The sequence below is a fragment of the Saimiri boliviensis genome, chromosome 17 (assembly GCF_048565385.1).
Source record: "Saimiri boliviensis isolate mSaiBol1 chromosome 17, mSaiBol1.pri, whole genome shotgun sequence".
In the NCBI taxonomy this organism is placed as follows: Eukaryota; Metazoa; Chordata; class Mammalia; order Primates; family Cebidae; genus Saimiri; species Saimiri boliviensis.
In genome coordinates, this window is record NC_133465.1 from 28,864,523 (window position 1) to 28,888,133 (window position 23,611).

The 23,611-nt window shown below is 42.5% G+C and overlaps 1 protein-coding gene and 1 non-coding gene across 4 annotated transcripts in view; both read left to right on the forward strand.

Annotated features, from left to right (window-relative positions):
- Positions 1-10,190: 10,190 nt before the first annotated feature.
- BLMH (bleomycin hydrolase) overlaps positions 10,191-23,611 on the forward strand; it is a 45,364-nt gene continuing 31,943 nt past the window's right edge. Inside the window, exons 1-6 of one of the 3 annotated variants that reach the window (XM_010342089.3) lie at positions 10,191-10,456; positions 10,757-10,957; positions 14,648-14,757; positions 16,522-16,663; positions 17,574-17,662; positions 19,318-19,410. In XM_010342089.3, the coding sequence (XP_010340391.1) occupies positions 10,444-10,456; positions 10,757-10,957; positions 14,648-14,757; positions 16,522-16,663; positions 17,574-17,662; positions 19,318-19,410 (648 nt within the window). In that variant the 5' untranslated portion in view covers positions 10,191-10,443. Of the gene's footprint in view, positions 10,502-10,756; positions 10,958-14,647; positions 14,758-16,521; positions 16,664-17,573; positions 17,663-19,317; positions 19,411-23,611 lie in introns of all 3 variants that reach the window. The other 2 variants (XM_003931462.4, XM_074388421.1) reach the window with 2 other exon arrangements.
- LOC120366997 (U6 spliceosomal RNA) lies at positions 16,293-16,396 on the forward strand. Its single transcript, XR_005581503.1, has one exon. It is a non-coding gene; the product is annotated as a U6 spliceosomal RNA (small nuclear RNA).

Consider the following 23,611-nt stretch of genomic DNA (forward strand, 5'->3'; position numbering starts at 1 on the left):
AGGTGCTTGAATCAGAGCAATGCCATCCTGAATTGGGGCTGGGTAAAATAAGGCTGAGACCTACTGGGCTGCATTCCCAGGAGGTTAGGCACTTTGTCACAGGATGAGATAGGTCATTGGCACAAGATACAGGTCACAAAGATTTTGCTGATAAAACGATGTGGTAAAGAAGCCAGCCAAATCCCATCAAATCAAGATGGCAATGAAAGCTACTTCTGGTCATCCTCACTCCTCATTATACACTACTTATAATACATTAGCATACTAAAAGACACTCCCACCGGCACCATAACAGTTTACTAATGCCATGGCAACGTCAAGAAGTTACCCTACATGCTCTAAATGTGGGAGGAACCCTCAGTTCCAAGAATTGTCCACTCCTTTCCCAGAAAAACTGATGAATAATCCATCCCTTGTTTAGCGTATAATTAAGAAATAACTGTAAGTAGTCGAGCAGTCCAAACTGATGCTCTGCCTATGGAGTAGCCATTCTTTTGTTTCTTTACTTTCTTAATAAACTTGCTTTCATTTTACGGACTCACCCTGAATTCTTTCTTGTGCGAGGTCCAAGATCCCTCTCGTTGGGCCTGGATCAGGACCCCTTTCCAGTAATAGCATCTTATTTCTGTTTTAGTTTGTATTTCTGTTGTTATTGTTTATTTGCCATTTATGCTTTTTCTTTTTTGTAAAATGTCCGTTTAGGTCTTTTGTCTCCTTTTCTGTTGGGTTGTTTGTCTTTTCCTATTGATATTTTGGAGTTCTTTATATATATTTGTATTTGATGTTTATATATTTTATTATTATATTTTTCAATTAAATGCGTTACAATTATCTGCAAAGTTACCCCTAGAAACACAAATCAAATCCTGTCTCTTCATTTCTTAAAACTCTCATTGCACTTGGAATAAAAGCTGAACTTCTTATTATGATGCAGTGAACATTATGACTAACTCTCAACACCCATCCATCTCTGCAGCACAGAGGAGAAACACCACAATTTGAGGAACTGACCATTGCACTAGGGACAGGCTTCATTGATGTAAGGGTAAGCTCATCTCCTAAACAATGATTGGTTCAGGAAAAGGTATGTGATCTCATTTTGGACAACAAAATTCAGGGAGAGATTTGCTGAAAGCTTCTGGGAAAGTTGGCCTCAGGAGGGAGTAAGAAAAAGCCTGACTTTTTCCCACTGGACTTGAAAGAGGAAGTGAAACTGCCTTTGCAAAAATTGTAACAGTGAGAAAATTATGACAATGAAAAAGATCTGATCTAACAACCCCCATATTGCCTTTAACCTCCAAACTGTCCTTGTTCATTCCTGGGCTTGGGCCAAGTTACTTTGGGAGAAATTTAGTTTATAGCTTAAATGATAATAGCCTTTCTCCAAATTAAACTGCCTTTGTAAAACTAATGAAAGATCATCAAGTTAGGAGGATGAGAGGAGCCTGGATTCTGCTAAGATGTAGATGTGAACAATGACCAGCCATTATTATAGAGGCCACAAGATTTGCTTCGTCCCCAGTTACTCCTACAGCTAACATCACTATTGCAGAACCTAAAATTGGCCTTTTGAGATGTCTTTTCAGGCTTTTGTGTTTCTGACAACCGGAGAGCCCACCCAGACATGTGACTCTGGACTCAACTGGTAATGTGGCCCTCACTAAGAAGTAGACTTAGCACACAAGGACTGGAGTTTCCACACCCCTTTGATTGTATCCCCAACCAATCAGCTGAACCCATTCCCTTCCCTTCTGAACTGTCCTTGAAAAACCCAGCCTCTGTGTTTCCAGGGCGGCTGATCTGAGTAATAATAAAGCTCTGTTCTCCCAATTAGCTGGCTCTGTGTGTATTAAACCCTTTTTCTATTGCAATTCCCCTGTTTTGATAAATTGGCTCTATCTGGGCAGCAGGCAAAATGAACCCAATGTCCTTGTTGAGTGCTGCTTGTTTCTGTCCTAAGGCCCTTGCACCTGCTTTTTCCTCCTCTTGCAACTTTCTCCCACAGGTCCTCAAAAAGCCAAATCTTTACCGCCATTCAGTTCCAGGACAAATAGTCACCTCCTTAAAGGGGCCTTTAATGCCACTACTCTCCCTGGCCAGTCACTATCACATTATTGTGTTTTATTTTCTTTATATCACTATTTGAAATTATCTGCATATATTTATTTATTGTCTTACTCCCCCTCTAGAATGTAAGCACCAGAAGGGAGAGACCTTGTCTATCTGGTATTCCTGTGTATTTCTGTATCTAATACAGTGCCTGAGACATAGTAATGCTCAATGATTTTTTTTTTCTTTTTCTGAGATGGGGTTTCACCATGTTGGCTAGGATAGTCTTGAACTCCTGGCCTCAAGTGATCCACCTGCCTTGACCTCCCAAAGTGTGAGGATTACAGGTGTGAGCCACTGCACCCAGCCAAATATTTTTTGTATTAATCAACAAATAATGATTAATTTTGTTCATTGTCCCTAGAAGCTTCTTTAGGTCAGTGACTAGTCTCCTTCATTTTTTATATTTTAAGTACCTAGTACAGTTGCTGCCAATCAGTAGATGTTCAACAAGCAGTTGAATAAAACGAATGAAAGACAAAAATTGAGGTGAAATATAATGTCAACCTATTCCCTTTATGGAAATATAATTTGAAGTTGATTCTCTCTCATTTTTTTATTGATATAGGAGGATTTTGTGAGTATAGTTATATCCCCATTAATAAAAGATGCATACCTTTCAAAGGGCTTCATGATTTGACTGTAAACCATTTTTTCAACCTCATTTCTTATCTCCTGTATACACTTTTCCCCCTGCCACTTACTGTATGTTACTGCCACACCAAATTCTAGAACAGCCACATTTTATGAAAGGGATACATTCCTGAAACCTTCACGCAAAATTTAAAACTTCCAAAATCTCATAGCAATAAATGTGAATTTATTGAAGGAAAGATACTATTTTTTCAGCTCAAATGGCTCCGCCATGTGGCAATAGCATCAACAGTTTCTAATTTACCACCACCGATTTGAAAGTATGGAATTCCTGACAAATACTAAACATTACAAAGGTTTCACACCACTTCAAATTTTGTATTAATGCTTTATAATGAATGATTTCAAATTTGCATAATTCAAATACTCATAAAACTCGACGAAACTTTCTCATTGTTTTCGAATCAGACTCAAGGCCGTTCATGCCTCTACCTTTGCTTATGCTGTTTCCTCTGCCTAGAATGCTCTGTGAAGTGCTAGCACCCAGAACAGTGACTGGCAGAAATGTTATATCCCGAGGCAAGAATAATGTGGGTATAAACAACAACATTCAAGAACATTGGCTAATGTTTCAAAAAAAAAAAAAAAAACCCCAGAGATAATCTACAACTAATGTTGAATATGCTGAAACACTTAAAATCTGAATCTAAAGTTCTTTGGGCTAAAGGAGGGGTGACAGGGTTGGTTTAAGCCTTCATGAAATTTAGGAGTGGCAGGGAAGGTGGAAGTCAGAAAGTTGCCAGTTCTCCTAGACTCAGATGGGTGCACGCCACATTCTGGAGAAAAATTACAGTGAAGGGATACAGGTTCCTTCAGGCCCAGAAAGCCCCAGGATTCAGAATGTCAAAGTTTTAGCAGGGTCAGCACCTGCTGGTATTGCTCATCTCAGGGAGGTGGGAATTATGAGGATGAGAGTGGGGACGAGAGTGGAAGGGGAGAAATAATTTTCCCAAACTCCACCCGGGTCATTCTTAATCAGAGGTTGAAAAATCCCTGATCTTTATAGGCAATAAGTCCTCTGGATAACGAATATCCATAGGCAATAAGTGTAAGACTTCTTTTCCTCCTTTGATGCAGAAATGACTATCATGGGAAAACAATAATATTTTTGTTTTTTTTTGTTTTTGAGACAGGGTTTGGCTCTGTTGCCCAGGCTGTGGTGCAGTGGAGCAATCTCTGTTCACTGCAACCTCTGCTTCCCAGGCTCAAATCATCCTCCTACCTCAACCTTCCAAGTAGCTGGGACTGTAGACACACACCACCACACCTGGCTAATGTTTGTGTTTTTGGAAGAGATGGGGTTTTGACACAGGATTTTTCTCGGCCACTTTGCCAGCCAGAGACCTCTGGCCAGTGGTGCCCCTGCCCAGGTCTTGCTTGGCACTAAGTTCATTGCAGGAGGCACCCCGCCCACTTGGTGTGCCTGGTTTGTGCTCTGGTGCAGATCCCACAGGCGCCACAGCTGCACACTCAGCCCCTAGTGGGAAGAGGTGTGTGGGTGAGCGAGTGCAGGGTCTGGCCAGCCTCTCCAAGTGCTGGCATAAGAGCAGGCTCCATGTGGGGCTTGTGGTTGGACCAGATGTGTCTCAAGAGACTCCTACGGTGGACTCTGGCATCCAGATAAGGGGAACGTAGTGACACCCAAACAGGGAAGCCTGTGACCCTGAATCCCCAGAAGGGGTGTTACAGCATGCTAAAAGCTCTTTTAGTCCCATCGTCCACAGCCCAAAAAACGGGAGTGTATTAACAGTTCTGTCAGTCCCATTGCCCTGCTCTGGCCCATGGCTCTGGGGCTGGCCTGGCCCTGCCATGCCGTGGGGCAGTTGCCAGGTGCCAATGGGGATGGAGGGCAGAGGGCTACAGTGTTACTGCCTTTTTGTACTTGCATTCAGTGAGGTCCTGAGTTCTTGTCCAACATCCAAGAAGAATGAGACCATGCTGAAAATCAAAGGGTGAAGAGAGTGGAGAGGAGTTTTATTGAGTGACAAAATACCTGTCAGTGGAGAGGGAATGCGAGGATGGTCCCCCACCTGAAGGTGGTGTCTCTCCCATTGTGGCTGAGTCTGGGGGCTTTTATGGGCTCAGAATGGGGCAGTGTGTGCTGATTGATTTGCGGGTATGGCGAAACAGGCTAAAACAAAGGCACCACTCAAAGGTGGGCACGACAGTGTGAAAAAACAATTAGGGAAGGGTAAGTATATATAAATTAGGTAAAGGACGGGGCTCAAACGGAGGAAAGCATGTCAAACAGGAAGAGGGTTCTCAATCCAGTCCATGGATTGATCCAAGACTTATAGCTTGGCTTTCAGGCTTTAAAGCATCTTTGGCTTGAAGGTGGGAGTTCACTGGGGACCCTCGCCTATCTGCCTAGGCATTTGACTGCCTCTGTCACTATCAGTTTCACCATGTTGCCCAGGCTGGTCTTGAACTCTTGGATTAAAGTGATCTGCCTACTCAACCTCCTAAAGTGCTAGGATTACAGGCATGAGCCACTGCACCCAGTCAAAACAATATTTTAAAGAGAAACCAACTACCCAGACTTGTATTCAAAACTTCCTAATTCTAAATATTGTCTCAAAAAAAAAAAAATTCTTTTGAGACAGGATCTTGCTCTGTCATCCAGGCTGGAGGGCAGTGGCATGATCGCAACTCACTGCAGCCTCAACCTCCCAAACTCAAGCAACGCTCCCAGCTCAGATTCCCAAGTAGCTGGGACTAAGGTGCATACCATTACACTGGCTAATTTTTGTCTTTTTTATGGACACAGGGTTTTGCCATGTTGCTAGGCTGGTCTCCAACTCCTGGGCATCCTGCCTGCCTCAGCCTCCCAAAGTGCTTAAATACCAGGCATGAACCACTGCCCCTGGCCAGCTCAAAAATTTTAAATTACCATGCAGACCAAACAAAACATCTTGAAGCTGAATTTGTTCCAATAGGCTACCAATACGTGAACTCTGAAGTTGACTATCAGATCTGGTGAAATAAAAGGAGGTTTCCTGACCTTCAAGGGCAAATCTTGAAGTTAGTGGGACAACAATTAAATAGGAATGAGTTGTATATAATTGGAGTACATTTGTGTTAGATTCTAGTCTAGACTGTATTCAACATAAAATCCTGTTTTTTTCTATCAAAATAGAAGTAGTTGACAAACACATGTCAAAGACTGGTGAACAGCAAAGGAGGGCACAAAGGGTGAATAATTTGCCTTGAGACTGGCCTTGTTTGCTTTAACTTGGTAGAGTTGCATGGAAGCAACAGGCAGAAGGCCTATCTGCCTGGCAGACAGTGCTGCTTCACAGGATTTAGAAAGATTTTCTTTCTTTTTAGAGACAGAGTCTTACTCTGTTGCCCAGGCTGGAGTATAGCAGTGTGATCATAACTCACTGCAGCCTCAAACTGCTGGGCTCAAGTGATCCTCCCATGTCAGCCTCCTGAGTAGCTAGGTTTAAAAGCGTCTGCCACCACATTCAGCTAATTTTAAAAAATATTTCTCTCTCTCTCTTTTTTTTTTTTTTTTTTTTGTAGTGGTGGGTTTTTACTATGTTGCCCAGACTGGTCTTCAACTCCTGGCCTTTAACTGGAGGCAGCAATCCTTCCACCGCAGCCTGCCAAAGTGTTGGGATTACAGGCAATATTTTCTTTTCAAATATTATGGAATTCATACTAGAATTCTGGTTTTGGTTGCTTTGTCTCACACGGTGCCACTGGGCTGTACAACATCTCTTCTGACTAGAATAAGAGGGATAGAGTGCAATAATTCTCTTTTTGAAGAAATGTCTTCCTGGGTGGGTCATTTGGGGGCAACCCACTGGGAAAACCAGTTTCATTCTGTACTTCCTCACCTGCCCAAATAGGGGCTGAGTACCTGGGTGTAAATTGCTGGGTGGAAAGCTGGTAATATGGGTGCCACCCTGATGATGGGGACAGAGCAGGGGATGATGATAGGAATCTATGGGCATGGGGTGGAGAAATGTAATCACCAGCATGGAAAGGGTGGCAATAGCTGTAAAACTGGTCCCCTCCACCTTCCGCAGTGATTCCATCTCCTCCTGAGCTCTTACTCTTGCAATTGTATCCTCTCTGACATATATTTAATCTCTCATCTGTATTGGTTCCTTCCTCTCATCCTCCAGTAGACATAAATTTACCCTTTCCCCCAAAGAGCTTCCCTAGTATTTACCTCCCTCTCAACTCCCTGCAGTGTTGCTTCTGCCCACTCTGCCCTTCCATTAAAACTACCGTCTCTAAGGTTGCCTCTAACTCAGTTGCCAAAACCAATCTTACTTGATTTTTCTGCAGCTTTTAGTTCAATTCACTGTCCTCTTCCTGCCTTCCTGGGATTCCAGGACATAACTCCCCAGCTCTCCTACTTCTCTGACTGCTCTTTATATTTCTGCTGGCTCCTCTGTCTTTGGTACCCATACTTTAAATGTTATCATTTTCAGAGATAATGCTACCCCCATATGGCATCCTTCTAAGAAGTAGTGAAAGAAGCCAGGTGCGGTAGCTCACACCTGTAGCACTTTGAGAGGCCAACGTGGGCAGATCATGATGTCAGGAGTTCGAGACCAGCCTGGCTAACATAGTGAAACCCCGTCTCCATTTAAAATATAAAAATTAGTCAGGCATGGTGGTGCACGCCTGTAATCCCAGCTACTCAGGAGGCTGAGGCAAGAAAATTGCTTGAACCCAGGAGGTGGGCGTTGCAGTGAGCTGAGATTGTGCCACTGCACCCCAGCCTGGGCAACAGAGCGAGACTCTGTCTCAAAAAAAAAAAGAACTAGTGAAAGGTACATCATCCTCTGGTGCAAGGCTTGGCAAGCAGAGCCTGGACTGCATTTCAGTCCCTACGCACCACACTTAGCCTGGTGCCTTTGTGCCATGAACACCCTGAGCAACTGCATATTGCAGCCCAGGGCACTATCTGTGGCCTTCATCTCTTTCTTGCTCTATCCTCTTTCCCTCTGTACCCTGTTGATTTTCATGGTTCCAATTTGAACCTATAGGTATCTTACCCGATCTCCAGACATCTCTTCATCTACCTCCTGAACTTCTCTTCCTGGGTGTCCTGTGGGCATCCTAACTTTGCCATGGCCCAAACTCAGTTCAGATCTACGCGCTTGCATACTTATGCCTATCTTTCTTTATGCCCTCTCATGGTTAATGACCCACCTTCCATCCTCTTATTCAGCTGACAACTTCAAGATTATCAATGCCTCTTCCCTTTCCACAATTTAAGGCTTTTGTCTTCTCCCAAGTTGACGACCAGAAGAACCTTCTAACCAGTTTCCCTATCTCCGGAGCCTCTGCCCTCCAAATCACTCTCCCCATTGCCATCAGATTTCTTCTTCTTCTTTTTTTTTTTTTTTTTGAGACGGAGTTTCGCTCTTGTTACCCAGGCTGGAGTGCAATGGCACGATCTCGGCTCACCGCAACCTCCGCCTCCTGGGTTCAGGCAATTCTCCTGCCTCAGCCTCCTGAGTAGCTCGGATTACAGGCACGTGCCACCATGCCCAGCTACTTTTTTTTTGTATTTTTAGTAGAGACAGGGTTTCACCATATTGACCAGGACAGTCTCGATCTCTTGACCTCGTGATCCACCCGCCTCGGCCTCCCAAAGTGCTGGGATTACAGGCTTGAGCCACCGCGCCCGGCCCAGATTTCTTCTTTTACACAGAAGTGAGCATATTTTTCCTTTGTCTCGCAACCCATTTTGTCTTCTAATTAGCCATAAGATAAAGTCCAGATGCTCAGGCATGGCATATAGAACTCTTTATATCTTGGCCCAAACCTATGATACTTTTCTAGTCCTACACCTTGCCTCTGCTCCCGACACACTCCTTGGTTTACCCACATCAGAATATGATGCATCCTTTCTTGAACATGATTTTATTCTCTGTGCCTTCACTGGTGCCTTGGATGCCCTTATCCTGTTGTTTGACTTGCAAAAATCTCATCCACTCTTCAAGATCATGCTCTCTTGTCACTTCTATTTTCAGGTACCCTCTGGTCCTAATTGACAGTGCTCTCTTCATTGCTTCTACAGTCTACAGAGCGATTGGTATGCTAGTGCAGATAGTCTAAAAGTTGTTTTGCATCTCTTTCCTACTACATCGAGTTTCTTAGGGGCAAGATTAAGCTTTATTTGTCTCTATATCATCAGCAGCTTGTCCAGTGCCTAGTACACGGTAGATACTTAATAAAAATTTATGATTTGAATTGGGCAGGATGCTTGAACATCATTTTGTGAAAGGACCAGTGATTCCTTTCTGTATAATTTTCAGCCCCTTCTTCTTCAGATATTGAAAGAATAGACGGTTGATGGGCCCACTTTTTCAACTAACTATTTTTAGTTGCTATGCTATAACCCCAATTTTTAGCTGAGTCTCTCTAGGGACATAGAAACTGTAATTTCTCAAATGACTGATTAGTGTCTGAGTATGGATTTTTCCAGATATCAGAGTTCCTGTGATGATTTTCAATCTAAGATGACCTAGATTCTAGGTTACACACACACACACACACACACACACACACAATCTTTGTTTTGAATAGCAGATACAGGGTTTCAGTGTTTTAGTTTTACCCTCTGTGGGTTCTATCCCAATATCTCACTAAGGGCTGAGATTTCAGGGCATGAAAAACAGAATCAACAAAAATAAGGTTTTTACAATCTCAAAACTTTGGAAAACTGCTAAGTTATCTTGAAAGCCTAGAGGGAGAGCGTCAGTTAGAGGTTTTGTAGGGAATCCGGTGAAACAATGTTGATGCTTAAGGCTGACCACTGTCATCCTCCTGAGCTAAACCCAACGGGACATGCTGGACTACACAGGAGACACTCGTGGACTCCATGAAGACCAGATGGGTAGTGTTCTTGAAATGAGGACATGTCTATTTGTAGAACTCTGGTAGTAGCTTTGGAGTGGGTGGGAAAGAGCTTGGCTCCAATTTCCCCTCAAACACAATTATTTGCTTCTGATGAGAATCCAAGCAACAAGTGGCCATTGAAAATGCAGTGATTGGTCAGCAAACGAAGCCTACAGTAGGAAGAGCCTTCGGGTGCATTTATTGTGACAAATCAACCCGTCCTAAGCCCGGCGCTTAATTACGGGACCTCTCAGCATCTCCCTCCCGCCTCGAGCCCCCTTTTGGCTTCTCACACGGTTCCTGGGGACGATTCCCCTATGCTGGAGTGAGTACTTGGGGTCTGAGCCCGTAAGGAATCCGTCAGCCTCCCTCCCGGAGCGGGCCTGATCGCAGCAAGGTGCCCGCGCGGCGCGGAGGCGGGAACCCAGTGGCGGGGGGGGTGGGTAGCGCTCCGGCGCCGCCCAGGCGCGCAGGGTAATGGCGTGGTCTTGCGCGGCGGTGGGCGCGGCCTCGGCCCCCGGGCGCGGGCCGACCTAGCGCGACAGCCAGGCCGCCCCCGTCGGCCCTCCCCCGGGCGGGGCTAGCCCCGACGGCGCTGACTCAGCAACGCGAGGGGGGAGTTTTGTCCCTCCGCGGACCCCGTTTCTCCCGGCCTCAGACTCCTCGCCGCCGCAGCCGAGCCGGTTTCCTTCTTCCGGCGCTCCCGGTGTAAGAGGCCGGTCGGGCCACCTAGGCAGCGAGCCGCAGCGCAACCCCGGCGCTCGCCCGAGGACCCTGGAAGCTACCGTTACCCCGCCGGGCAGCGTAGGCGCCATGAGCAGCGCGGGTGAGGCGCCGCCGCCGTCCTCTCTAGAGGAGCTCCGCGGTCCTCGTGAGGCCCGGCGGCCGGGAAGGCTGGGGGCTGGGACCCGGGGCGATGGCGGGGAGGCAGCTTTCGGGGCAGGCTGGAGCGGCCTGGAGGGGCCTGGAGGGAGACAGCGCCTTGGAGGAGGACGCGGCTCCTGGGCTTCCCCGCTGCAGCGGGCACCTCAGGATGCGCTTACGAAGTTAGATCCGGGATGCGGGAGCCCCAGATCAGCCCTTTCCCCCGGTCTTTTTGGCATTGAAATCCCGTTTGGTTTTCTAGCAGGACTGAATTCGGAGAAGGTAGCTGCTCTGATACAGAAACTGAATTCCGACCCCCAGTTCGTACTTGCCCAGAATGTCGGGACCACCCATGACCTGCTGGACATCTGTCTGAAGCGGGCCACGGTGCAGCGCGCGCAGCATGTGTTCCAGCACGCCGTGCCCCAGGAAGGCAAGCCCGTCACCAACCAGAAGAGCTCAGGTGTGGGCTTCCACTTGTCCCATACTTTCCTTGGCCTTCCTGACAGCATCCCATTTTGGTGTCTTCTTTACGAGCGGTCTTAAGTTCGTACTGAAAGAACTGGTCGTAAATTCATAGAGAATGAGGCACAGGTACAGGCAGGTCTAAGAACATTACCCATGTGGTTTGTTTTAGTGTTCTGTGGCTTGTTAGCACATGCGGTTAGAGTACTAAAGTGACAGACAAGTCCGTGAGCGTACGTTTGAGTGTAATTCACTATATTATGTCCTGATGTTAACGTGGTTTGTAGCCCATGTCTTGCAGATCAATGGTCTTGGTGACAAAACAGAGCATTGCAGAAATGTTCATATTCTTGGCATATTCTTGGAGGACTCTCCAGAAATGCCCTGAAGGCCCTATACAAATTTATGAAATAGGAAAGATACAATGTAATCACATTAAAATGTCATCAGCTGTTACTTTTAAATATGCTTCTTGGTTACAGCTGAAGCTAATGTGCTGATGGGCTCAGTTCCCACCAGTAGATCAGTTTGTAATACAGGAAAAAGTTCAGTTCTCATGTCTTACTTGTCAAGAAGTCTCGTTTTGCTCTCTACTTTCTAGCACCACTCTCAGAAAAACAGCTACAGTGAAAGATTGGATATCTAGGGATCTAATTAAGGAGCACAGTCTTACCACAAAATTGTAGTAAAAGGATTTTTTAAAGTCTTTATCTACTTAAAAACGACTCCCAGTCTATCTGTATGAACAGGAAGCACATTAGTGCTTGTTTACAGTCGGTCAGAACTCACAGAGCACACATTTCACATGAGTACGTTTTATAGTATGTACATTATACATGAATAAAGTTGATTTTTAAATGTTAAGGAAAAGGTCAAGACCTTACAATAATTAATGTTTTGCTCTAGAAGAAAGTGCTTGGAGTGGTATGAGCTCTCAGGCTACAGATGATCCAGTTGGTAATGTTACAGTGGTCCTACATAGTTTAGATTGCAGTGATCTCTTAGGGAACAGGTCAGGTCTTACACATTTTGCAGTGTCTCTTTCATATATACAAAAGATCCAAATAGCATGTGAGCTGTGTACTTTATTTTCATGCAGTTTTCACATCACCAGTGCATCCAGATCCCTTCTACTAGAAATATGTAGCGTATAGAAGAGAGGTTGCATACAGGTAAATTTAAGGTAAAGATGAACTATAGTAAGGCACTGGTGACTTTCAGAAAATACTATAGTTAACTTTAGAGTTTTTTTCTTGTTACAAAATTATTTTTGTTTAATGTAGAATATTGCAAATACCAGGTGAATATTTTTCCTGTATATTTGTCAGGTCTGTGTATGTGTGTGCGCGCGCGTGTGTGCGTGTTTAATGTGGGTTGATAGCTTATACAGTGTTATGTAATCTACCTACTCTTTTCACTTACCAATATATTATAAACATATTTTCATATCAGTGAAGTTATACCCGATACAACTCAAGGTTTTTCCCTAAGAATTTTCCTTCAGAGAAGAGAGAATTACCCTATATTTAAGGCCTTGAAGGCTTTTCTAATGGGCGCTCTCAGTTAATTTATTTTGCAGTAGAGTATAATTTGGAGAAGACATTACTCTGAAAAACCTCAGATGCATACATTTTTGCATGCTTACAGAGGTCCTTTGATTGAATCAGCTTCTTTTAAAAGGTGACAAGTTTGGGCCGGGTGCGGTGGCTCAAGCCTGTAATCCCAGCACTTTGGGAGGCCGAGGCAGGTGGATCACGAGGTCAAAAGATCGAGACCATCCTGATCAACATGGTGAAACCCCGTCTCTACTAAAAATACAAAAAATTAGCTGGGCATGGTGGTGCGTGCCTGTAATCCCAGCTACTCAGGAGGCTGAGGCAGGAGAATTGCCTGAACCCAGGAGGCGGAGGTTGCGGTGAGCCAGATCGCGCCATTGCACTCCAGCCTGGGTAACAAGAGCGAAACTCCGTCTCAAAAAAAAAAAAAAGTGACAAGTTTGAATAAATTGGTGTTGCATATCGTTGTAAATAGACCTTTTAAATTAAGATCACTTAAGTCAGAGCAGGAAGTGGTGACGTGGAGTTTGTGATTATACACATACAGGACACATGATGAATCTGATTGTGTAGTTGATGCTTGGTATAGAATTTTCAGGGACAGCATCATGCATGGGTTCAAAACATTGCTGTGACTCAAACATACTAGATGGAAGAAAGATGACGTGTGCTGATTGAAAGAATGGATCTAATGATTGCACAGATACTGATTGCTAGGTACATATGAAGATTGAATCAGTGTGAAAATGAAATGTGAAGTGGGAAAAACAGTGCTTCTAAATCCATTGATTATGCTAACATGACTTTAAATCTAAAATACATTTAAATTACTAAAATATTGGCCAGATGCTGTGGCTCATGTCTGTAATCCTAGAACTCTGGGAGGCTGAGGTGGGGTAGATCACTTGAGGTCAGGAGTTTGAGACCAGCCTGGCCAACATGGCAAAAACCTGGCTCTACTAAAAATACAGAAATTAGGTGGGTGTGGTGGCATGCACCTGTAATTCCAGCTACTCAGGAGGCTGAGGCACGAGAATCAGGAGGCAGAGGTTGTAGTGAGCTGAGATTACACCACTGCACTCCATCCTGGGTGACAGAGTAAGACTCTGTCTCCCCTCCAAAAAAAAAAAAAACTAAAATATTATGGATAGACAATTTGCTATTCATATATATCTTTAAGTGTTTGTAAAATCCAGTTAGGCAAATATCTGCCCTTTTTTTGACTTATCACTGGAAGAATGGAGTATTGACTTACATTAAGGTCAGCTTATATTGAAACATATTGAAATGCATATTCCAGATTAAAGGGTAGAGGCTTTTTATTCTTTCTTTATTTTTTGAGACGGAGTCTTGCCCTGTTACCCAGGCTGGAGTACAATGGCGCAGTCTCGGCTCATACAACATCTGCTTCCTGAGTTCAAGCGATTCTCATGCCTCAGCCTCCTGAATGGCTGGGATTGCAGGCATGTGCCACCATACCCGGATGATTTTTGTATTTTTAGTAGAGACAAGGTTTCACTGTGTTGGCCAGGCTGGTCTCACACTCCTAACATCAGATAATCCACCCACCTCGGCCTCCCAAAGTGCTGGGATTACAGGCATGAACCACTGCGTCCAGCTGGATGGGTAGGGCTTTTTAAAGCTTTTGCTAGGTATTGCCAAATGACATTCAGATATTTTGTACCTATGTAGATCCCTATCCAGATTGATAATGCTTATTTCCCCAAATGAAATAAATGAAAGGATGTTTCCTCACTTAACAGATGTCTTATCATGAGCTTTTAAAACTGCTTCTACTGTTTGTATCTTTTTTGGCCACTGAGTGATCTGTTTGTGATCTCTGTTTATGGTTCTCTAGCATGTTTCTTTTTCTAATGTAATTTTCTTGGGTGATTTGTAATGGATTCTTTATTTGATATGTAGAGTGTTTGCATTAAAGGTATTAAACCTTTGCATATATATTGCTAGAAATACCACCTTTTTTTGTTTTGTTTTTAATTTTTCTGCTCTTACTGATTTACTCTTTCTGAATTGTCCAGATTGTGTCATGAGTTCATTGTTGGAAAATAACAGTTGGAGCAATGCTATCTGTGTGAACCCTCATAATTTCTTGATGTGCTTTCTTGTTTCAGGGCGATGCTGGATCTTTTCTTGTCTGAATGTTATGAGGCTTCCATTCATGAAAAAATTAAATATTGAAGAGTTTGAGTTTAGTCAATCTTACCTGTTTTTTTGGGACAAGGTATGGGACTGATCTGGCAAGATTCTTTATGTGCTGATATCAGCCTCATTAGGGACTGCCTCTTCATTTGTTGCTTTTCCAGTTACAGCCTGCCCTTTCATGATAGGTGAAACAGCTTTCATTCTGACTTCCAGAGTATCAAAAGTTGACTCTTTGAAAGGCAGAACTGTTTTTGGTTAAGTGGCTATTTTTTGCAATGAAATAATAAACTTAGTGACTTAACTTACTGCTTGTCTATTTGAAATTTTGAATTTTATATTCAATATTCAATTGAATATATCTCCTTTTTTAATATCTTTTTAGGTTATCTGTTCTTTTTCTTTCTTTTTTTTTTTTTTTGAGACAGAGTTTCGCTCTTGTTACCCAGGCTGGAGTGCAATGGCACGATCTCGGCTCACCGCAACCTCCGCCTCCTGGGTTCAGGCAGTTCTCCTGCCTCAGCCTCCTGAGTAGCTGGGATTACAGGCACGCGCCAGCATGCCCAGCTAATTTTTTGTATTTTTAGTAGAGGCGAGGTTTCACTCTGTTGACCGGGATGGTCTCGATCTCTTGACCTCGTGATCCACCCGCCTCGGCCTCCCAAAGTACTGGGATTACAGGCTTGAGCCACCGCACCCGGCCTATCTGTTCTTTTCTGGGACCTAATTTCCCTTCTCTAGTACTTGTCTGAAAAAGAGTAAATAATTTTATTTATTTATTTATTTATTTTTGAGACAGGGTCTCACTCTGTTGCACAGGCTAGAGGACAGTGGCACAGTCTTGACTCACTGTGACCTCTGCCTCCTGGGTTTAAGCCTTCCTCCCAACTCAGCCTCCTAAGTAGCTGGAATCACAGGCGCATGCCAGCAAGCCCAGTTAATTTTTGTATTTTCAGTAGAGACAGGGCATTTCACCATGTTGGCCAGGCAGGTCTCGAACTCCTGACCTCAAGTGATCTGTCTGCCTCAGCCTCCCAAAGTACGGGGATTACAGAAGTGAGCCACTGTGCCTGACCATATTCCTTTTCCTAATCTTCAAAATGCTTATTACTAACCTGGTTTAGTGGCTCATGCCTGTAAGCCTATAATCCCAGCACTTGGGAGCCTGAGGTGAGAGGATTGCTTCAGCCCAGGAATTTGAGACCAGTCTGGACATAGCAAAACTCTGTCTCTACAAAAAATAAGGGAATTAGCCAGGTGTGGTGATGTACACCTGTACTTCCAGCTACTCAGGAGGCTGAGGTAGGAGGATTGCTTGAGCTGGGGAGGTTGAGGCTGCAGTGATATTGCAGCACTGCACTCCAGCCTAGGCAACAGAGCATGACCCTGTCTAAAAATAAGAAAATCTGTATTATGTTTAAGTGTTCATAAAATGTTTGATTAAAGACTCTAAATACCAGGTTTTGTTTTAATATTGGAATGTTGGAATGTAAGCACTGTACACATATACACAATGTATTGGGATACATACACAGGTATAGGAAGAAACTTCCAATATTCTGATGAAATCAGATACAATGTTTAATTACCAATTTTAGTTTAAAAGTGCTTATTATGGTGCTTGTTTCAGCATCACACATACCCAAACTAGAGTGATACAGAGAATATTAGCATGGCCTCTATTGGATGACATTCAAATTCGTGAAATATTCATGTTTTTAAAAAAGAAAAAAAAAATACCATGTTGGTTCCATGGTAATTACAAGACTCCCATTCTGTTGATAATGCCAATAAAACTATTGGCTCTTTTTTCTTTTAGTTTTATTTAACTTTCTTTACTCTTTAGGTTGAACGCTGTTATTTCTTCTTGAATGCTTTTGTGGACACAGCCCAGAGAAAGGAGCCTGAGGATGGGAGGCTGGTGCAGTATTTGCTTATGAACCCTGCAAATGATGGTGGCCAGTGGGATATGCTTGTCAATATTGTTGGTAAGAGTTGTTTCTTTAATGGAACTGAAACTCAGCGTGATTAAGTAAGCCTTTATAGTTAGGCATGGGCCATTTCTTTGGTGGTTAAGTACAGAGTAGAATTGGTCTCCAAGAAGGATATATAGTTACTTCTAAGGACTTTTATTTCCCATTCTCACATGTAGAGTGACTTTCTTAAATGAGGGGTAAGGAGATAGCTACTGTGAAGGTTGGGCTGGAAAAGAAAAGGCAGTATTAAGTAGAACTAACTTTCCATGAAAAAGCTGTTGTCCTTTCCATAGATGTAATCAAGAAACACATTAAAACTGCAGCTGTTTAAAAATATCTTCAAAGCATTATCTTTTGGGGAAATCTCATCATGCTGAGCACTTTACAGAAGTATGATAGATACACTTGATCTTGACCAAAAGGATGAGAAGTGACAAAGTATCGTAGATAGAAAGAATAGAATTAATTCTAGCATAGACAGATAAATAGGCACATTGAAAACCTGCTTAGGCGTCATGAGGTGGCTCAGGCATCCTAGCATTTTGGGAGACCAGGGCAGGAGGATTGCTCAAGCCCAGGAGTTTGCTATCAGCCCGGGTAACTTAGTGGGACTCTGTCTCTATAGAAAATAAAAAAAAATTCGCTGGGCATGGTATCATGCACCATAGTTGCAGCTACTCAGGAGGCTGAGCCTGGGAGTTTAAGGCTGCAGTGGGCCAGGATTGTGTCACAGCACTCTAGCCTGAGTGACAGAGTAAAACTCTGTCTTCAAACAAACAAAAATCCCTGCTTAATGATATGAAGTATAGGATTTTCTGAATTAAGCCAGCAAAATATGGCCTAATTTTTAAAACAATCACTATTTTTGGCAGGGTTTCTAATCTTTTACCTTATTGAACACTGGAAATTTGTTTTCTTTCAGAAAAATACGGTGTTATCCCTAAGAAATGCTTCCCTGAGTCTTATACAACAGAAGCAACCAGAAGGATGAATGATATTCTGAATCACAAGGTACAGTGTTTGAAGCAGGGTTGGATTGAATACTTAAAGTACTTAGTAGTGTAGTTTCCTTAAAACTTATTATTTAAAAGGGGTTCCTGGGTATACAGTGTATATAGTTTGTATACAAGATAACTACTGATGTCAGTGTCTGTCAAAAGCAAGGTAGCTACATATTAAGTTTAAAAATAATTAAAATTAGAGGGCTTTTCCTTATTAAAAAAAACTTCCGCCTGTAATCCCAGCACTTTGGGAGGCCGAGGCGGGTGGATCACAAGGTCAAGAGATCGAGACCATCTTGGTCAACATGGTGAAACCCCGTCTCTACTAAAAATACAAAAAAAATAGCTGGGCATGGTGGTGCGTGCCTGTAATCCCAGCTACTCAGGAGGCTGAGGCAGGAGAATTGCCTGAACCCAGGAGGCGGAGGTTGCGGTGAGCCGAGATCGTGCCATTGCACTCCAGCCTGGGTAACAAGAGCGAAACTCCGTCTCAAAAAAAATAAAAAAAACAAAAACAAAAACAAAAAAACTTCCACCTTTGTTTCTGTTGATTTTAATGTTTTCTTAGGGGAATATTTAGGAAATAAAGTCCTATGTCCAATTAATATTGGCCACAAGCACTTTAGAGTGTTGTGTCTCTCACTTGGTTCTAGTGGAGGTGGGCTAGAACTCCTTTATATGCTAGTAAAACCAAAAAGAACTACTGTATTTGCAAGATGCCTTTAAAGAGGGTGCTGTGTTCTGAGACTTCCCCAGACCACATCAGTGTGGTTTATCCACCCACTAAAGATTTGAGGCAGTTACTGAAATGCTTTTTATTTGCTTCAGTTATCTTAATGAATCATTATGTCTTCTCTACATAACCAGTTTTCCCAAGGAGAATTAGAATTCCTACAGGGATGTGGCTTTGCTAGCCAGGCATCCTTTTTGAGAACTGGCAGTTGCCAGAATCCGCTGTCCTAATCCATGAGGCTAAAATGGGATTTTTCATCTTCCTGGGAGAAAGATTACATTTTAAAATAAACTATAGATGTGTTTCCCTAACATTAGAAGTAGGTTATTTTCTATCTTGGAAACACTTTTAGTCTTTATCCAAAGGCTAAAAGATCATTAATAGTATGGCATTTCATTCTATTTGAAGTGGGAGCAACATCTTCTTTAGCACTGTGGTTAGATTTCAGTTTATCTTAGGCAGCTAAAAAAAAAATGAAATTTTACTGGGGGATGGCATAACCATGGTCATCATCAATTGGCAGAGAAGGAAAAATGGGCAGCTATTGAAATTCTAAGTAAAAATCTACCAGAGTGACTTAGTGGCATAATTATCTTGTCTCCTGCTTTTTCTGAGTGATAGGCATTATGTAATCAGATGTTTTTCCCATGCCCAGGCACATAAAACATCTTTATGTGATGTTTGCAGAGCAGAAGCAGTTCCATCTAGTACTTTGGAGGAATAATTTATGCCTTTTCTCCTTACGGAAAGTATTTTTAGCTATGCGTTTAAACGGACAAGTTGAAGAAAAACATTTGCCTTTATGAACTTTGCATGAGTATGGTTTGAGTTATGCATCAATTAAAATTAAATAGAACTAGCATTGGTCTATGAGGCTCATTTACAATTGAATTTGGGTAACGATTGGAGTGCTGAATAAGTTTCTTTCATAGATGAGAGAATTCTGTATACGACTGCGGAACCTGGTACACAGCGGAGCAACCAAAGGAGAAATCTCGGCCACACAGGATGTCATGATGGAGGAGGTAATAACAACATTTGGATTTTCTGTGACCCTTCTAAAGAACTCTCAGAATATTCCCTTCTGTTAAATTAATGATTAGGAAGCATAGTCATGAAAACAAATGTTTAATTGAATTTAAAATTACTTATTTTACAGCTGAAAAAACTGAGCTTAAAACTTACTTTACTTTTTAGTATAGGACTTGGACTTAGGTTTTCTAATTCCTAGTTTAGTGGTTTGTATAATCATCCTTTTATCATTTCATAAATATTAAAAACCTTTTATGAGTTTGGCACTGAGGAAACAGATGAAAAAGACATAGTCACTGCTCTTAAAGAGCTCAGTCTCTTGGGAAAAAGAAAACACATCTATAATTATAATAAATCCTATGCTAGATATGTAAAAACTGATTTGGTGGTCATAGAGGAGGGAGTGACTAGCTCAGTGAGCTGAAGGTTACATAGGGAAGATATTTGAACCACCTCTTGAAAGAGTAGTCAGAATTTACCAGGTAAATAACAAGGAAGACCATTCTAGGCAAAAGGAATTGTATGAATAGTACCATGAACAAAGATAGAATCTTCAGGGAATAATGTGGCTGAAACATAACTTGTGTCAGTATGATGGGTGGCAAATTAAGCTAGAAAGGCAGAGATGTAAGAGATGTTGAATGGATGCCAGAACTTTTGGCTTTTTTCTGTGTTAGTAAAGATGAGGAGCTGTTGATGGTTATATTTGTTAAAATAATGTATTTAAAAACATTTTGGAAAATGTAAAAAGCACTAAACAAATAGGAGGTGGTAATATTATTTATGATCAAGACAGTTAAGAATTTTTATTATGAATACATCTGTATCCAGAATGAATATACATAAACGTGAAATTGGTTTGAGGAAAGAATAAATGTTTCCCTTTGCTAGCCAGTGGGCCCTTTATTAGACTTCCTTTCAGGACTGTATGGAATTAAAATGACCTACTTTTTTTCACTGCAGTGGAGAACACTAATGCTTCACTCGTGTTATCCTTTAAATTTTAGAGAGGCAGCATAGTGGAGTAGTGGAGTGTGTTATCTTTGGAATCGGGCTGTCTGAGTTTTAGTCTTCTCATTACTTAGTAGCCATATATCCTGGGACAAGTTCCTTAAACTCTAAAGCAGGCGACCCCAAACTACAGCCCGCAGGCCACATGCGGCCCCTTGAGGCCATTTATCCGGCCCTCCGCCGCACTTCAGGAAGGGGCACCTCTTGGTGGTCAGGGAGAGGAGCACAGTATGTGGCGGCCCTCCAACAGTCTGCGGGACAGTGAATTGGCCCCCTGTGTAAAAAGTTTGGGGACGCCTGCTCTAAAGGCTCAGTTCATGTTTAACATGTCTAGCCTAGTGTTTTACACAATAGCTGTTTCTTAAATATTTGTTAAGTGAACAAACGCCGAAATTTTATTTACCAAATGCATTTAAATAACCTCATTTTTATCTCAAATTCTTATGGAAGAGAGGCATCTTAGTATAGCAGGAAAAAATAGGCTTTGAAGTCAGACATACATGGGTTTAAATTCTGGCTCTTTTAGTTAACAGTCTGTCATCCTAGGTAAGTTAGTTAACCTGTCTGAGGTTCAGTTTAGGATCTAAAATATTTCCCTTATTGGATTTTTGGGGAATCAAATAAGGAATTAAACGTAAGCATGCAGGCATAGTGCCTGGCACATAGCAGGAATTCTGTAAATGTTACTTCTCTTCCCTTCCTGCTTGGAATGATCTGTCTTGCAGAGGCTGTATCTCCTACATAATTTGCCTTTATTTAGGATTAGATTAAGAGGTGAGGGTATAGTAGGAATGAAGTTTCTGTGAACAGTATGGAAAAGGACCCAGATAATAACTACTGTAGATTGTAAGCATCCATTTGGCCTTTGATGTTTTCTTTAATGATCTTTGAGCTAATGATGTGTCTCAGATTCATGTCCTTATCATTGGTAGAGTATGATAATTGGCTGATAAGAATTAGGGCAGATATGTTTCACATATTATTTTCCTCCCCTACTCTTGCCTCAGAGAAATAGTAAGATCTCACTTTACCAAGTCCCTCGTATGAATGTTTTATACAATTGTTTACTTCAGGCGTCCCCAAACTTTTTACACAGGGGGCCAGTTCACTGTCCCTCAGACCGTTGGAGGGCCGCCACATACTGTGCTCCTCTTACTGACCACCAATGAAAGAGGTGCCCCTTCCTGAAGTGTGGCGGAGGGCCAGATAAATGGCCTTGGGGGGCCGCAGTTTGGGGATGCCTGGTTTACTTAATGATGCTATCTAAACTATTTACTACAGAATTTTTTGTGTAAGGGATTTTTTCCCCCTTAGAGACAGAGTCTCGCTTTGTTGCCCAGCCTGGAGTACAGGGGTGCAGTTGTAGCTCCTAGATGCAAGTGAGTCTCCTGCTTCAGCCTCCCAAGTAGCTGGGACTACAGGTGCATGCCATCATGCCTAGTTCATTTTTTTAAAACACTTTTGTGGAGATTCAGTCTTATATGTTTCCTGGGGTGATCTCCACCACCTGGGCTCAAGCAATCCTCCCACCTCAGCCTCTCAAAGATTGCAGGTATTATAAGCATGAGTCACCACGCCTGGTCCTGTGTATAAGGTTTTAAAATTTTTGCAACCCCCCAAATGACTCCTTTTTATTGAACCTGACTCTTTGGTAATGAAGAGTCTAGCTGCAGTTTTAAAGCCACAAATTAGTACCTATGATTTGCCTAACCTTGTAGGCAAGTCAAAATAATGACTTAATTAACAGCCATGAAGCTCAGATGGCTTTGAATTTATTCAAACACATTTTAATTTGTTTACGTAAAGGCATTCTTACTGAGAGAAGTGAGACGCAGGCTGCTTATTGAGATGATCAACAAGGCAGATTTGTTTTAGAGCTGTGTAGTCACCTCTATTGCAATGTTATTTCAGTGTCCATTTTTTTAGCTTGCAGATCCCCTTAAGATTATTAATGTATTCTCAGTTGGGCACAGTGGCTCATGCCTGTAATTCCAGCACTTTGGGAGGTTGAGGCAGGTGGGTCGCTTGAGGCCAGGAGTTTAAAACCAGCCTGGCCAACATGGCAAAACCCTATCTCTACTAAAATATGAAAAAAAATAGCTGGGCGTGATGGTGCACCCCTGTAATGACAGCTGCTTGAGTGGCTGAGACATGAGAATCACTGGAACCCTGCAGGTGGAGGAGGCCAAGATCGTGCCACTGCACTCCAGCCTGGGTGACAGAGTAAGGCTCTGTCTCAAAAAAAAAAAAAAAAAAAAAAAAACCAGAACCCCAAATCCCTGTCTGTTAAAAAAGCAAAACATAGCCAGGTATAGTGGTGACACTTGTAATGCCAGCTACTTGGGAGGCTAAGGCAGGAAGATCACTTGAGTCCAGAAGCCCAGGAGTTCAAGTGCTACCTGGGCAACAATATGAGTCCTCATCTCTAAAATCAGTCAATCAAAGACCCAAAACAATGTCAGTGCCACAAAAAGGGAAAAGAAGCCATTATGATTGACTTAGGAAATTCTACAGCAGTGGCTCTTGCTATTAAAAACAATATGTAGTTCTAACTTGTCCCAAACCCACAAAGTCAATTTCCCTGAGAATAGAACCTGATTATCTGTATTTTTATTTTAAAGACATCTTTGATTAAAAAGTACATTTTTAACATCAAATATATAAAATGTTTGGGTTTGATGGCATATACTACATAGGAGGCTTAGGTGGGAGGATCACTTGTACCCAGAAGTTCCAGGCTGCAGTGAGCTATGATTGTCACCATTTCACTCCAGCTTGAGTGACAGAGCAAGACCCCATATCAAAAACAAAAAAATTTTCAGAGTATATTTTGGAAGTGAAGCTGTCAGGACTTGCTAATGAATTGGATGTGGAGGACAAGGAAAAGGGAAGTGTTGGGATAATGTCCTGGGATCTTGAAGGGTGAACTTACAGATAGGAGAGAAAGCTTTTGGCAGTTACGACAGTGTGAAGGAACCAGTGTGTAGAAAAGATTAGCAGGTGTGAATGAGAGAAATAATAATTAAAGAAGGAAGGTTTTGAAAGAGGGAAAGAATAGATGTGGTCTAAAGTAGTGCCATGAGACTTCAACGTGCACACGAATCACCTTGGGATCTTGTTAAAATGCAGATTGATTCAGTAGATGTAGGGTGGGGCCAGATAGTCTGCATTTCTATTACCTGA